Source organism: Condylura cristata, unplaced genomic scaffold (assembly GCF_000260355.1).
Source record: "Condylura cristata isolate star-nosed mole 26May11 unplaced genomic scaffold, ConCri1.0 scaffold00025, whole genome shotgun sequence".
Lineage (NCBI taxonomy): Eukaryota > Metazoa > Chordata > Mammalia > Eulipotyphla > Talpidae > Condylura > Condylura cristata.
Window position 1 is genome coordinate 524,640 of NW_004567126.1, and position 15,055 is coordinate 539,694.

Below are 15,055 nucleotides of genomic sequence, written 5' to 3' on the forward strand. Positions count from 1 at the left end.
AGCCGCTGGTTCTGGTAGAAGTGCCACTGTAAATCCAGGACAGTGCATTTTGTGGAACTGTACTGTGCATGCAACTCTCTATCCTGTATCCTCCCACCTCATTAAAGGTTATGGTCCTGAGAAAGGTGCTTCCATTACACATATTCGTTTCCAGTGAGTGAAAATGAAGCTTGCCCAAAGACACACACCACAGCAGGGGCTTCCCTGGGAGGCTTGCCCTCAGCTCCACCCTCATCCAGGATCCAGCCAGGTCCTCCTCCTGCCCTCCCCCTTCCTCCCAACTACAGCAAGGGGCTACCCCCTATCTGCAGAAAGGGGCTCACCGTTGATGCAACCGAGTTCATCACTCATGTCCTTGCAGTCATACTCCCTGTTGCACTGGCGGCTGCCGTGGATGCAAGTCCCATCAGAACACTGAAACTCATCAGGCCGACACGTGACAGTGGCTGAAAACAGAGAGCTGGTGTTGGTTTTTCTCAAGGAGCAGCAAAGAGGAAAGAAGTCCCACCTTCCACACAGATTCCAAGAGGCTAACAGGAGGCAGCTGCCTGGGACCTGGGGGACTGTCTACCCGCAAGGCAGAGCTTTAGAGATGCACGAACCTTGTCCACCAGCAGTCAGTGACTTGTTCATTTTACCTGTTCCCCACTACAGGGAAAAACTCCCCAGGTACAACTCGCTTCATATTGTAAATTTTAGCCAATGTAAACTTGAAACCATTGTATGTGGCTGCAAGTACAATGATGAATCATTTGGAATCATTTGGAAAAGGAAAAAGGGTGGGGGGGTAAGGACACAAACACAACTCACAACTTCCACATTTCCTTACATGCCTTTTTTAGAGCATGTCACCAAGCTGGCAGAGCCTGCAGGTCACTCTCAACAGAAAAGTAAAGATGCCCAAGCTAGGCTGAGGCAGGTCAAGAAAATGAAGCTGAATCAGAGCAATACCATGGCATGTAATATAGCCACTCAAACGATTAAGACTCTGAACTCAAAGAAGTTTGAGATGATGCTGTGTGATAAAAGACGCCTCTACAATGAAATCTCAGAGGACACAGATGGTGATTAGAGTAGGGAAATGACGGTCGCAGTCTAGACCTAGATCTTCTAGGTTTGTACTTTGTGCTAGTTCATAAAACTGTATGTTTATGTTTTGTGCACATTACTGTGGGTTACATTTCACAATAAAAATGTTTGCAATTTAGGGGCCCTCCCTGGTGGTGCAGTAGGTTGGAGCGCTGTACCAAAAGCTAAGCCAAGTCATGGCCATTTCAGTGCTGAGTTTGATCCCCGCCCAGAGGTGACCCATATGGCATGGCAGACTTCTTCTGTCTCTCCCGCTGCTCCCCTCAGCAGTGTCCTTTGTTGATCTGCCTGTTCTGCTCCCCACTCTGTTTCTGATGAATCCTCTCATTGCCCCTGCATCTCTGGCCTGTACCCCATTTCTGTATGCATAAATAAAATATTTTTTAATATTTTATTTATTTATGCATAAATAAATACATCTTTTAAAAATATTTTATTTATGCATACAGAATCTTTTTTTTTTTTTTAAAGATTTATCCATTCATGGGCAGTGAAAGGATTCATCAGAGACAGAGTGGGGAGCTGAACAGGCTGACTGATGAGGTACACTGCTGAGGGGAGCAGCGGGTGGGTCAGGAGAGGTCTGCTGTGCCATGTGGGTCACCTCCAGGGCAGACAGGGATCAAACTCATGCTGAAGTGGCTTTGGCTTCTTAGTGCTGTGCTTTAACCCACTGCACCCACCAGGGAGCGCCAACAAATAAAATCTTAAAAAGAAAATGTTTGCAATTTAAAAATTGTAGGTTGTTGGTAGGAACAGTTAATCTCTGAGCAAAGCAATTCTCCCCTCCATCTTCTTTAAAAATACCCCAAAATGGGACCTCACCAGAGGCACAAGAGGTTAAGTCTCAGCTCTATAAAGTTATCCACAGGCACCGCGATAATAGATATCCAGCAGACCTCTCCTGTGTCACCCGCTTCTCCCCTCGGCAGTATATTTCAGTAGATCCACCTGTTCTGCTCCCCTCTGTCTATAGTGAATCCTCTCATCACATGCACCTCTGGCCTGTACCTCAGTTCTCGTATGCATAAATAAATGAATCTTAAAAAAAAAAAAAAAACCTAAAAGTTTGATGCTCCATATTTTAAATGGATATTCCACTGTGAGAACAGGGAACTCATCCTATTTTTAACCCATGTGGTATATCTTGCATTAAGGAAAAAAAAGCACTTCCTGAACTCTGATGACAGCTAAAATAGTAGGATCTAGTTGTCACAGGTGTGGGTCCTCAGAAGGGTGCACCACCTTTCTGTGCTTCGGTTTCCTCAACTATAAGGCACAGGGAAAGCCACTCACAAATCATGGGGGTTAAATGAACTTGTAAAGTTTTAGAACAGATTACATAAACATTCATCAATTATATTAACATATGATACTTTAAGAAATCTCATTACCTCTATGGAGCAGTAACAACACTGGACACTTAGGACACAGCAGAGAGACCAAAGAAACAAAACACTAAATTCATGTGCAATAATGACTATGGGTCAAGATCACTGACACAGGGCCATGCTGTCTGCAGAGGTCTTCAACACAGGAGCCACTGACACACGAGGCTACTTACTCTCAGTTAATTAGAGTGATCTATAGCTTCATTCCGCTGTGCACTAGCCGTATCCAGTAGCAGCTAGTGAGGACAGCATTGTCATGGGGCATTTTCTCCACACGAAAAATTCCTTGGCATGTCAGATCGAGGTCTACACAGGCCAATGCTATCACCCCCATTTTTCAGGGTAGGAGACTACAGCACTGGAAGGCTGAGTCCTGTACCAAGGGTCATACAGCTCAGAGGTAACCTAGCCAGGCCGGAGCCCAGGATCCTTTCTGAACCAAAAGAACAGGGCGACTTTCAGCTTGCTCCCCTCATCAAGAGAGAGATTAAATCTGCCCAGTAGACACTGAACCCTCAGATGCTACCAAGGCATGCATATACTATGCTTTTTCCTGTTCATTAGTAACTATGATAAAGTATATGAGTCAGGCATAGGTTAGCAATACTAGAACAATGATAAATGCCCAAATGGGCATTATGTGACGTGGTCTCTCAAAATTTCTTACTGAATGATATAATTTAAAAAAAATCATTTTTAAACAATGTTTACTCCCCCCCCCACAGGTGTAGACCTCACAGAATTTCCTCCCCCAATACCCCGTGCACCCTCACCTAAGTCCCTCTGCTCCTCCTTCCTCAAAGACCCCTCTCCTTTCCTCCCTGCCCCTCCCCACCCCCGCCAGAGATCTTTGGTTTATTATTTTCTGTCTGTTTTTGCTTCGTTATTATTTCCCCCCCTATGTCTTATTTGGTTCACCTGAATGTGGTATTTTCTGATGTGGACCTCAGGGAGCAGAAGCCACCCACGGAAAGGGGAGGCCCGCCCACGCTGGGAGAGGCGCCGGCAGGCGCTCGCGGCAACTCTAGGGCCTTACTGCAGTTCTCCTCGTCAGACTTGTCCTTGCAGTCGGGGTCGCCATCGCAGTGCCAGCCGGCATGGATGCACTCGCCGCTGCCACAGTGGAACTCCAGGGTGGTGCAGGGGTTGCTGTCCCGCCGCCTGGCCAGTGGGTCGAGGCCCCCGCAGCTCCCTGGCCACTCGTCTGAGCCATCCTCACAATCAGGGTCCCCATCGCAAGCCCACAGTTGGGGGATGCAGGAGGAGCTGTTGCACTGGAAGCTGGCGGGGCCACAGGTGGTCACTGGGCAAGAAGCCTCGTCTGAGCCGTCCTCACAGTCTCGGTCCAAGTCACAGACAAACTCCGGAGCGATACACTTGCCGTCCTGGCAGCGGAACTCGTGCTGGGAACATGTTTTGGGGGCTGTGGGATGGGATGGGGAGGAAAAACTGGTCATAGGGGAGCCCCATTTCCCATACCATCCCATCTGCCAGACGGGATCCCTGAGCCCAGGAGAGGCCACTTAGTTGGGAGCCCTGGACTAATCACCCCAGCTTGGACCCCACCCCACCCCCCTCCAGTGACTGCTTCCTCATCTGTACATGCATGGGGCACACAGACAGGACTATTTAAGGGTTTCCTGTAACTAATACTAAAAGCAAAAAACACATTGTGATGTGTGATGTAATGGAGGTATTACAAAGCCCTACTGTGACAATCACTTCAAAATACATATGTGGGGCCTCCCGGGGATTCAGGGTTAAAGTCTCAGCCAATCAAACTATTGGCCGTGGCTGCAGCAGAAGTCATGAGTTTGATTGCTGCCAGGGAGGTGACCTACATGGCTCAGACAGACCTCTTCTGTCTCTGCCGGCTGCTCCCTTCAGCAGTGTGTTTCAGTCAGTCTGCCTGCTTTGCTCCCCACTCTGTCTTTGGTGAATCCTATCGCCCCTCCTCACCTCTGGCCTACACCCTGGCTCTTGTATGCATAAATACATAAAAATCTTTAAAAAATAAAATACATCTGTATCAAATCATCGTAGCGTACACTTTAAATGTACATGACGTTATACAGTGCCGACCCTGGCATTAGGGCAGGGAGAGGGTACACTTACCGCAGCCTTCCTCATCTGAGCCATTCACGCAGTCCATCTGGCCATCACACCTCCAGGATGGGGGAATACAGCGATTGACACGGCCCCCACAGCTGAAGTCCCCCATCTTGCAGGTGACAGACACTGGGATGGAAACAGGATTGAATTTTCACCCAAAGAGGAGACCAATCTGCCTAGCCAGCCCTAGATTTGTGAAGGAAAAATCCAGAGTTTTCAGAGGGAGAAGCCCCATCCACCTTTTTGGTGTGTTCAAAATGCAGGGCATTTAGCATCATTAATAAAAAACTGAACATTAGGTGACAAAGGTTTGGAATAGGATAGGGGTGGTGGCTGCACAGTATTGTGAATATGCTACTGAATGGGTCGCTTTAAAATGGTTAATTTTGTATTATGTGGATTTCACCTCCAATTTGAAGCTGGTAACAGAAACCTCTCTCTACATTCATATTCAGTATATCAATTTGCCAGCCTCCTTCTGCCTTCTGGCCCCCCACCCACTAGTATGGGGTCAGGAGGTACGGCCAAGGAGACTCACTGCAGGACTCCTGGGACTCGTCAGAGCCGTCAGGGCACTCTGCTCTTCCGTCGCAGACCCAGTGGTAGGAGATGCACTGCCCATCTCGGCACTGGAACTCGGTTCTCCCACATTTGTCTCCCACTGAGAAAGGAGGAAAGGGGAAGGAAGACTGAGGGCCAGAATCAGAAACTGACCTTGTACTCTGCCTTATTTCCTGCCAGCATAACAACCAACCAGAATTACAATCCTAGCAACACCAGGCTCTCAGGAAATCAAGGATGCTCCACATACTCAACTTCATGAACCAAAAGTATAGAAGAGGATGGACAGAATACACCCAAAAGATCAACACATGCAAGACTGTGACATGATTGTTGAGTTCAGTGTGGACCCATTGGGACACGGGAACAAATTATTGGAACTGCCACAAATGTGACTATATCGAGATGTGCCTCTTCCCCTAGGTGCCCTTTTTATTTACTTTTTTAAAAGATTTACTTATTTCTTTATGCATAGAACTGGAGTGTAGGCCAGAGGTGTGGGGACTAAGAAGATTCACTAGAGGCAGAATGAGGAGCAGAACAGGCTGAAATACACTGCTGAGGGGAGCAGTGGGTGAGACAAGAGAGGTCTGCTGCTCCCTGGCTGGTGACTGAACTCTGACCACAGCTGTGATAGATTAATAGTGCTAACACTGGAGCCCTTCACCACTAAGGAGGCCTAGATGTCCTCTTTAAACACCCAGTATATGTTTGTATCCAAGGTGATATTACCTAGGCCACATGACCCATCTAAACTTGGTCCAGTAAATTGATTACAGGTTAGTTAACACATATATTGTCTAAGAAAAAGAGGGAGGGGGGGAACTTGCACATGGTTATTTGTTCTGAGGCTGAAGAATATGTCCAAGTATCTGTCCTTCTCCTCCATATTATTAAGACCTTCAAGGGGTCTCCCTGGTAGCGCAGGGGTTAAAGACAGCACTATCAGGCTATCACCAGCAGCAGGAGTTCCATCCTCAGCCAGCCAGGGAGATGACCCACATGGCGCAGCCGACCTCTCCTGTCTTGTCTGGTGCTCCCCTCAGCAGTTTATTTCAGTACACCTACCTGTTCTGCTCCCCATTCTGTCTCTAGTGAATCCTCTCACCCCTCGTACCTCTAGCCTTGTATGCATAAAGAAACCTTTAAAAAAAGAAATAACTTTTAAGTTTTACATGGGCAGAACACCCCAAATTGGCTCTGCAATTTCCCAGTCTCCCTTGCGGGTGGGTGTGGCCATGTGACTAAGCTTAAGGCAATGGGATCTAAGCGAATGTGACACACACAAATTCCAGGTCACGGCCTTAAATGGCAGCATTGACAAGTTTAATGCTAATAATGAGCTCTTTGCCCTCCCCACCCTCAACTTTCAAGATAAAAACAGAACTTCTGATCAGATATTCTGGGAGGTCAGGCAAAAAAAATAAATAAAAATGATCAAGAATGCCATTTGAAATGTTACTGCATGTACTCAATTACTAATGATTAACTGCCCTAACTACATGGTGACTATAGTGCAAAATCATCATGAATAATAAGCTATGTTAATATGTTGTGTATTTTATTTTTATCTCATTTTTTTTTAAAGATTTATTTATTCGTACAGAACTGGGGTACAGGCCAGAGATGCGGAGGGTGAGAGGATTCACCAGAGACAGAGTGGGGAGCAGAACAGGCAGATCGAGGAAGTACACTGCTGAGGGGAGCAGTGGGCGGGCCAGGAGAGGTCTGCCACACCATGTGGTCGCCTCCCGGGCAGGCGGGAATCGAACTCATGCGGAGGTGGCTTTAGCTTCTCAGTGCAGTGCTTTAACCCGCTGCGCCACCAGAGAGGGCCCTCTCATTTTTAAATAGTTTCACTTTTGAGTAAATTTCTGTTTTCTAATACACATAATATAATAGTGCAGGAATTATATTGGGAAGGGCATGCTTAAAATCTTTTTTCACTAAGGGGAGTCCGCAAGCCAACTGATGAGAACTTTTTGTTTCCCCCTAGATATTCTCTTTAAACATCTACAATTTGTTTTTTATTTAAGGTGATAATGCCAAGGACATATGAACCATCTAAATTTGACCTGCTAAACTAGTTACAGGTAAATTAGCACTTTTGTTGTCTAGAAAAAAGAAAACTTTTCTTTTCCAATGTGAAATATAAGACTAGATCCTACAAAAGGAAAAGCACCATTAGAGGAAAAATGGATAAAATCCAAAGAAAGTGAGGGTCTTCATTTTTAAAAAAGATTTATTTATTTATGCATACAGAACTGGGGTACAGGCCAGAGGTTCAGGGGCGATGAGAAGATTCACCAGAGACAGAGTGGGGAGCAGAATAGGCAGATCAGCAGTACACTGCTGAGGGGAGCAGTGAGCAAGACAGGAGACATCTGCTACTACGCCATGTGGGTCACCTCCCTGACCAGGGGTTTAACTCATGCTGAGGCAGCTGCAGCTAGCTTCAGAGTGCTATGCTTTAACCCTTCTTCATTAAAAAAAAAAATTTATTTATTTACTATATCATTCTTCATTTTATGCCTCTTTTCATTTTGGTTGTAATCCCTGTGGACGCTTCCCACCCCAGTTTTGACTCAATTCCCCATTCCACCCCTGTAAAATGCCTCAAGTTTATAGTTGGGTTTTTTTTTTTTTAAGACTTAGTGATTTATGCATACAAGAACTGGGGTACAGGCCAGAGGTGCAGGGGGTAAGAGGATTTACCACAGAGTAGGGAGCAGAACAGACAGATCGGCCGAAATACACTGCTGAGGGGAGCAGTGGGCAACACGAGAGGTCTGCTGCATCATGTGTGTCAGCTCCCTGGCCAGGGGTTGAACTTGTGCAGTGGCTTGTGGAGAGCTTCATAGTGCTGAAACTTAACCCCTTGTGCCACCAGGGAAGTCGAGGGTCTTAATCATTTTGATAATTTAAAGTTTCCCTTGCACGAATATCATTAGGAAAAAAAACATCAGAGTCTACCATTTTCATGGGATTTGTGCAAATTCTGTATTTTTTTTAAAAAGATTTATTTATTTATGCACACAGAGCTGTGTTCTAGATCAAAGGTGTGAGGGGTGAGAGGATCTACCACAGAAAAAGTGGGGAGCAAAACAGGCAGACCAGTTGAAATACACTGCTGAGAGGAGCAACAAATGAGACAGGAGAGGCCTAGAGTGAGGTAGGTCACCTCACTGTCCAGGATTGAACTTGTTCCACAGTGGCTGGGGATAGCTTGATAGCACTTAGACTTTAACCCTTCCACCACCAGGGAGGCCCAGAATTGTTGACCTTTAGACCAAAAAAATTGGGAGAGCACCAAGATCCATGTGTGGTGTGTGCCCAGGTCAAATTCAAGGGGTTCATGTCACGAGACCTAAAGTTCTTAAAAGGCATCTAAAGTGAAAAGACATGCCAACAGGGCCCCAGGCGATTCCATGGACATCGCTGGGGACAGGATGTATTCAGGACAGGAGTAGTAGTGATTTTCTTATCGAGGAACAGAAAATTCGTGTGATGAAGGCACACATACAAAGTCAGAACGCTAAATTTAAAAATGAAGCTTTTTTGAGTAATAAAATACTTATTTGCTTCCTTTGAATTAATTTATCTGCTTTGTGACATATATGTATGCATGTACAGCAAGTCCTTATGAAACATCAGTAAGATTTTAGAAACTGCATCTTTAAGCAAAACCAAGTCTTAGAATGATGTTTTGTTCAATGTTGACCAGAATTGTTTTGTCATCAATGTTAAAATGAAGCAAAATTGAATGACATGCCATTATTGGAAGACCTGCTGCAATATTTTTGAGTTCTCAAGTACTTAGGGAGAGAACTCTGACTTGACATTTCTAGAAAAGGGTCCATGGAAGAGTGACATGCCTTTTGACCCATTTCTACTTTGATGGTTCTGTGCAGCGCAGTGAAGTGCTTAAAATCAGGCCTGATTTTTCAGGCCTTTCACTATTTAATAGAACAACTTGCACAATGGACTTAAACTCTGGGCCTTTCATCCTTGTAAAATAGGGAAGAAGAGTTCCTATTTTCCTATTTTGGGCCCTCTCTGGTGGGCACAAGGGTTTTTAAAACATGTCACTATGAAGCTGTCTGCAGCCCCTGCAGTCCAAGTTTGATCCCCAGTCAGGGAGCTGACCCCTATGACATGCAGACCTCTCTTGTCCTGCCTGCTGCTCCCTTCAGCAGTGTATTTCTGTCAATCTGCTTCTTCTGCTCCCCACTGTGCCTCTGGTGAATCCTCTCACCCCGTTTTTTCTATGTATAAATAAATAAATCTTTATTTAAAAAATAGAGTCCCCTATTTCATAGTGCCATGTATATTAAAGAACAAAGCAAAACAAAAAAAGGGCTCACCCAAATCTGACATCTGATTAAAATAAACATAATAAACATCTGATTAAAAATGGACAATTGAAATGTTCAAATCTCCAAAACATTGTGTATGTCTAGGTTCTTTTGCTCCAATATGCATACCATGGTCACATTTATGTGAAGTTCTAGTATGGGCAAAAATGATCTATGAAGAGATGAGGTCAGTAGTTGTTCTGGTGAGGTGGGGATGAGTAAACTAGAACATAAAGGAAACTTCTGGAAGGCTAGAAATATTATCCTGTGGAATAATATCCTAATGGGAAGAGGCTTTCTGAAGTAAGACACTTGGCAAGACAAACTGATCTGTTCATTTAATATCAATTATTATACCTCAATTTAAAAAGCAAACAAACTGGGTAGTTAAAGTTCAAATCCAAGGCTCATGCTAGGAAACCAGTCAGGTGAGGTTAGGAGAGAAATGAGAAGGAACAAAAAGAGGATAAAGGTGACAAAGACAGAGGAATACAAGGAGTGTTTAAAAGAATTTCCAGAACTCAGTAACAGAGGGGGCCATTTGGGAGCCCAGGGGACTAAAAGAATGAGCAGAAGAGAGGGAGGGAAGAGAAAAGCCAGTAAATTGAGTTCTGGAATCTGCTGTGGTTACATATACTGATAAATTGAGTTGCCCAAGGACTGATTCCAAACAGGATGTCTCCTCAGAGGCGCCTCTATAATATACCCCACACCCTGCCCACTGACTCACAGCTCAATCCTAGTAGTGCCAAGAGGAGGAAATGACTCACTTCTAGCTGCTATCACAAAGCCTCTCAGGAAAAATTTAAAAGGAAGTTCAGGCTGGGGGCATTTGCAATGGAGGTGGGAGGGGAAAATACTGTTAATTATTCCCCCCTCCGAGTAGGTGATCACAGCTTTCCTCTCCCAAGCTTTGCACAAGGATATATCTTATCTGTAAGATGTGGCCCTGGAAAGAGTAGTGATTACAGCTTCAGTTCCTTTAAAGAACAAAAGAAAACCCTGGACATGTAGCTGTCAACAGATCCCAATATTTGCCAGCCACCAATGGCTGAAGACCTCATGAACAGAAGACCCCATTACTACATATTTTTGTCAGTAGCTGTCATCAGCTCTGGACAATGTTTGAAAAGTGAATAGATTTAACTGTGACAGGCACAGCAGGACACCACGGTGGGAAATGAACACCCATGGGCTTGCTAGTTGAAACAGAAGAACAGCCATCAGGATCAGAACGATCGCCTAGTGACAGCATATCAGACAGGTGCCCCACAGCAGCCAACACTGGAGACAAGAACTAGCCCTATTCCGAGTAGCACAGCCCAAAGGAGCCCCAAGTCTTTGTTTCAGCCTTGTTACAGATCAAAGTTTAAATTTTCCATGTCAGTTTTATTTTAATCTAAGCAAAATCAAACCAGATAATCATCCCACACTCCCTCATACTGGATACCTAAAATTACACAAATACGGAATTTTCCTAAAAAAAAAAATAATCTCCAAAGTTTAGTACTTAGAGCTTATGTCTCAAATGATATCAAGAACAAGGTTACTAAAATAGAAAAGAAGAATATATATTTCTGCTTTTTCTCCTGCACACAAATGAAGTAGTAAATACTTTTGAGGCTTTTTCCCATACTACTGAAGATAGTTGTCTAGGAAAACCAAAATTAAAGATGGAATCATTTCCTTGGAACAAGAAATGACTGGAGCAAATAAACTGAACTAAAAACGGGTGAGAAATCACTGTACCATTGCTGTTTTCCAAACTAAATGACCTTGATGGTAGATTTTGTTGCCTGCCCCTTTGGTGAAGGTTAACATGTAACTGTTCACTGCAGCTCTTATTTCCATGGAGTCTTAGCAACAAATGGTGACTTGCTTCACAGCAGGGCAAAGAATGGCTACTATTAATGGACTTAATGTGGAACATGAAGGGCCATTAAAATACCCAGTACAAAGGCAACCAGATCTGGATCTTATCAGAGGAGGCAGTCTCCAAATAAAAGCAGAAATATCCTAGAAAGTGGGTGAGGCACATAATTTTCCCTAAAAGCTTGCAGTCTCCAAAAAACCTCTTCTGTCCGTGTTGTCCTAGAAGAAAAGTTTATCCACCAGTGACAGTCTATTTCCCCTGGGGGAATAAAGCAGATACAACTGCAAATAGGGCCAGTCTATTTCCTTTGAGGTCCAGTGTGTCTCTGGCATGTCTGACACTTTCAACACTATTACTGGACCTGATTTTCATCTGGCTAAGTGAAGGCAAGCAGTTCAGATCCAACCAGTTCCATTCCCAAAGGAAATGAACAAGGAATTCCCTCCTCTGCCCAAAATGCTTTAAGGGTAGCTAAGGATCAGAGTTGCTAGTAATGTTGACATTAGAGGAGAAAGGAGCTGCCAGTTCTGAGTCTGGGAACTCAGACTCAAGATGCCCCTGGAGTCCCCAAGAACCATGAGAATAAAAGACAGATGAGACTTTCAGTCATGCAGCAACAAGAGGAAACTAAAGTAAGCAATACATCTTGCTCGACTTGACTGACATTGTTTCCGTTTAGGGAAAGAGTGCATGCGCCTGTGAAATGCAGATCAGTTATCTCCTGACCAAGCCACCGCCCCTTCCTTCACACAGCTGGGCACGGAATTATTACAATAATCCTCTGCTACGTGCCTACAACCTCCCCTGCTGTTCCACTCCCAGATAAGCCACAGTCATTCCCCTGTCAATAAGAAAAGCTTCCTGCAACTATGTTTATCAGGCAATTCCAATCTATTTACGGGCAGAGGGCAGAGCTCCTTCTAAGTAGGAAAAAAGTACCATTTATTTATCATCGGGACTTGATCAGACGCTTCCGACAGTACATTTAAAACCACTGGGAAGAGGAGCACCCATTAACCTCTTGCCCAAATTTATATTTGAAACATCGTAAAATGAAAAATCATCAAGGGAGTAACTCAGCCGACCACCCAGTAAAAGTCTCCGAACACCCTGTGAGGTTGGCGTTGTCAACTAGACCCGGCAGGCGGAGCACTGGCGGCGGCAGGGACAAAGTGCGGGTGAAGGCTTCGCCACAGGTCCCAGGGAAAACCGCGGCCTTCGCCAAGGGAGCTCGACGCTCAGTGTGTGCCTAGTCCCTACTGCCGGACCGTGCTCCAAGGACCTGGATGTGTGCCTTCCTTTATGACAGGAAGCCCCGGCGGACACGACGTTTCTCCTAGGGTCGCCACCCTAAGAACCAGGCGCCACGAGTCGTTGGCGCTAGCCCCGCCTACTGAGCGCAAGTCCCACCCCGCGCCGGGCGTGCCTCCGCAACCGCGTTCTCCCACTGGCCAAGGGGAGTGGCTCGAGACTCGCCTGTTCACAGCGTGTCCAATGGGAGATCGGGGGCGGGGCCTCCGGGTTGGAGGCGGGGCCGGAGGCGGTAGGCGGAGGCTGAACTGCGCGTGAAGTGCCTGGGGTGAAAGTGCTCGGCTAGCTACGGGAGGCCGAGGCGCCCTCGAGGCGCACAAAGCCACACTGGGCGCGGTAACCTCTGCTGACAAACGGTCGCTGGGGAACGCCAGCAGGGACCTTCGGGCTGAGCAGACAGGTCACCCTCACCTTTGAATTACTACGGGAGGGTCCCCCGCTACAGATATGGAGTTCCCTGTGCCCGCCAGCTCTGATGAAGACCAGGGGGAATCTTTCCCGGGAAAGCCGCTCGGGTTTCCTTCACTTTCACTCCTCCAGCTCCCCCAGTATTGTGGGGAAAGCTACGTCCCAATTCTCCACAGGTCTCACACAAATTGGGCGATTTGGCGCGCTCTCCGCTAAATGACCTAAGGCTTCCCGAATCCGGGGGGCTCACCCCAGCCACGCGCGGCGCCTGGAGCCAGCCTTACCTGCTGCCCCCGCCACGGCGAGGAGCAGGGCCACCGCCCAGCGAAGCCCGCAGTGTTCGGGCTTCATATTTGCAGCCTCCCCCGGTGACGCCCCGGCCCTGGCCACTGTCCTCTGTGCCGGCACGGGAAATCCTAGCTTCGCGGGGCCCAGCGACGACTGCACACGGGGCCCCAGTCATTTGCAGCATTTCAATGTGAAGTTTCTCGCAGGGGGAGGAGTTAGCAGTGGGGTGATTTTCAAATATCTTCGCCTCACTGGGAGAGGAGGAGTTTGGAACGGCCGATGTGACATGGAAGCCTTAACCCTTGAAGCCCAGACTCCAAAGCCTGGGCAGGCTGCTCGAAACGCTGTAGTTTGGTAGAGGGTGAGGACCTCACCTCCCCCGCCCCACTCCGCAACGCTGGAAATGTGCCTCCTGAGACATCTCTAAATTTCCCTTAGCTTTTAATTGCTACCGTTCTCTTTGGTGCCCCGAGAAGCTTGTTAACACCCCACTGTTTTTCAAAATCGTCCAACAGTCTAAAAAGACAACTTCCCCTCTACCTCAAAGGAAAGAAAAAGATAACCACCAAACTAGGTAAATCGGATACGCCACACACACCCTTCCCATTTCATTTCTAGGCACTGTATATAGATTTTAATTTTTTTTAAGTGAATATTGTTTTGAGATTGTTTATACAGAGATTTGGAAGAACAATCAACGGAGCATTTAAGTAGTAGCTTAAGGAAAATACAACCAAGAACTAATTTTATTTTATGGGATCCAGTTCTTGGATGAATTATGAGCAAAAACATTTGTAAAGTCAGTTGCCCGGAGCCTCAAGGTCTGGACATATTGATTTATCCTTTTAGGAGGAGTTGAACAAACAAGGCTGCTTTCTTTCCCCAAAGCAAAATCAAAATAAAACAGGGCTTTTGTCTGATTACCTAAACTGAAGTCAGTCTGAGAGATGCTGCTTTGGAGAGTGGGCTCCTTGGGTTAACTCTGGAAAAAGTTTCACCAGGTGAGTTTCAGCGACATGGGAAAGTTTCCCAGGTGAGTATCTTCATGAGATAGACAAGTTAAATCCAAAAGGGCAGGTGTATTATGAAAAAAGGACAGAGGGAAAAGGGAAGTTTGCACAGATTTGAGTGGGCAAAAAGAGCTGGTAAGAGAGGTCTGCATGATCGCAAGCAGGCAGCCTTGAGGGGAGCCGCTTCTACCAAGGGAGGTCAGTGAAGAGAAGCCCTGGTATGATGACACAGTTCACCCGTGGACAGGAGGCTGCCGCCCCGTGGAGGGAGAGAATGGATGAAAAGTGAAAGGTTCGGTGCGGTAGGAAGGACACGAAGAGACAGAGGGGCCATAAAACCAAAAGTAGGTTTATTTCTGCACTCCCTGGCAAGGTTCACTGACCCCAGAGAGAGTTGGGGTCCAAGAAGTCAGGCTGAGGGAAGTGTAAGAGGGTTTTTTATAGGTGTAGGTAGGGAGGAGAAAGGGCCAGGTGGAAAATTTTGACAAGGAACTACTTATTTTTCTGCCCGGGGTTTGCATTAACTGGTGGTGACAAGGTGGTGACAAGTTAAGTCATGTTATCACTCCTGAATACCTGCTTCTGCTTGGGGCATCTGCTCCTTCCATTTGTCTATGTTTGGCAGGTGCCTGACCCTTACAAAAAGCATCTGCGTAG

At 46.2% G+C, this 15,055-nt stretch overlaps 1 protein-coding gene across 2 annotated transcripts in view; it reads right to left on the bottom strand.

Moving 5' to 3' along the window:
* The window catches only part of LDLR (low density lipoprotein receptor), a 32,494-nt gene extending 18,921 nt beyond the window's left edge, over positions 1–13,573 (bottom strand). Inside the window, exons 1-5 of one of the 2 annotated variants that reach the window (XM_004688733.2) lie at positions 13,385–13,573; positions 5,131–5,253; positions 4,596–4,718; positions 3,517–3,903; positions 324–446 (exon numbers count right to left, since the gene is read on the bottom strand). In XM_004688733.2, coding sequence (XP_004688790.1) covers positions 324–446; positions 3,517–3,903; positions 4,596–4,718; positions 5,131–5,253; positions 13,385–13,451 — 823 coding nt within the window. In that variant the 5' untranslated portion in view covers positions 13,452–13,573. The remainder of the gene's footprint in view (positions 1–323; positions 447–3,516; positions 3,904–4,595; positions 4,719–5,130; positions 5,254–13,384) is intronic. The other variant, XM_012729708.1, reaches the window with a different exon arrangement.
* Between the last annotated feature and the right edge of the window lie 1,482 nt (positions 13,574–15,055).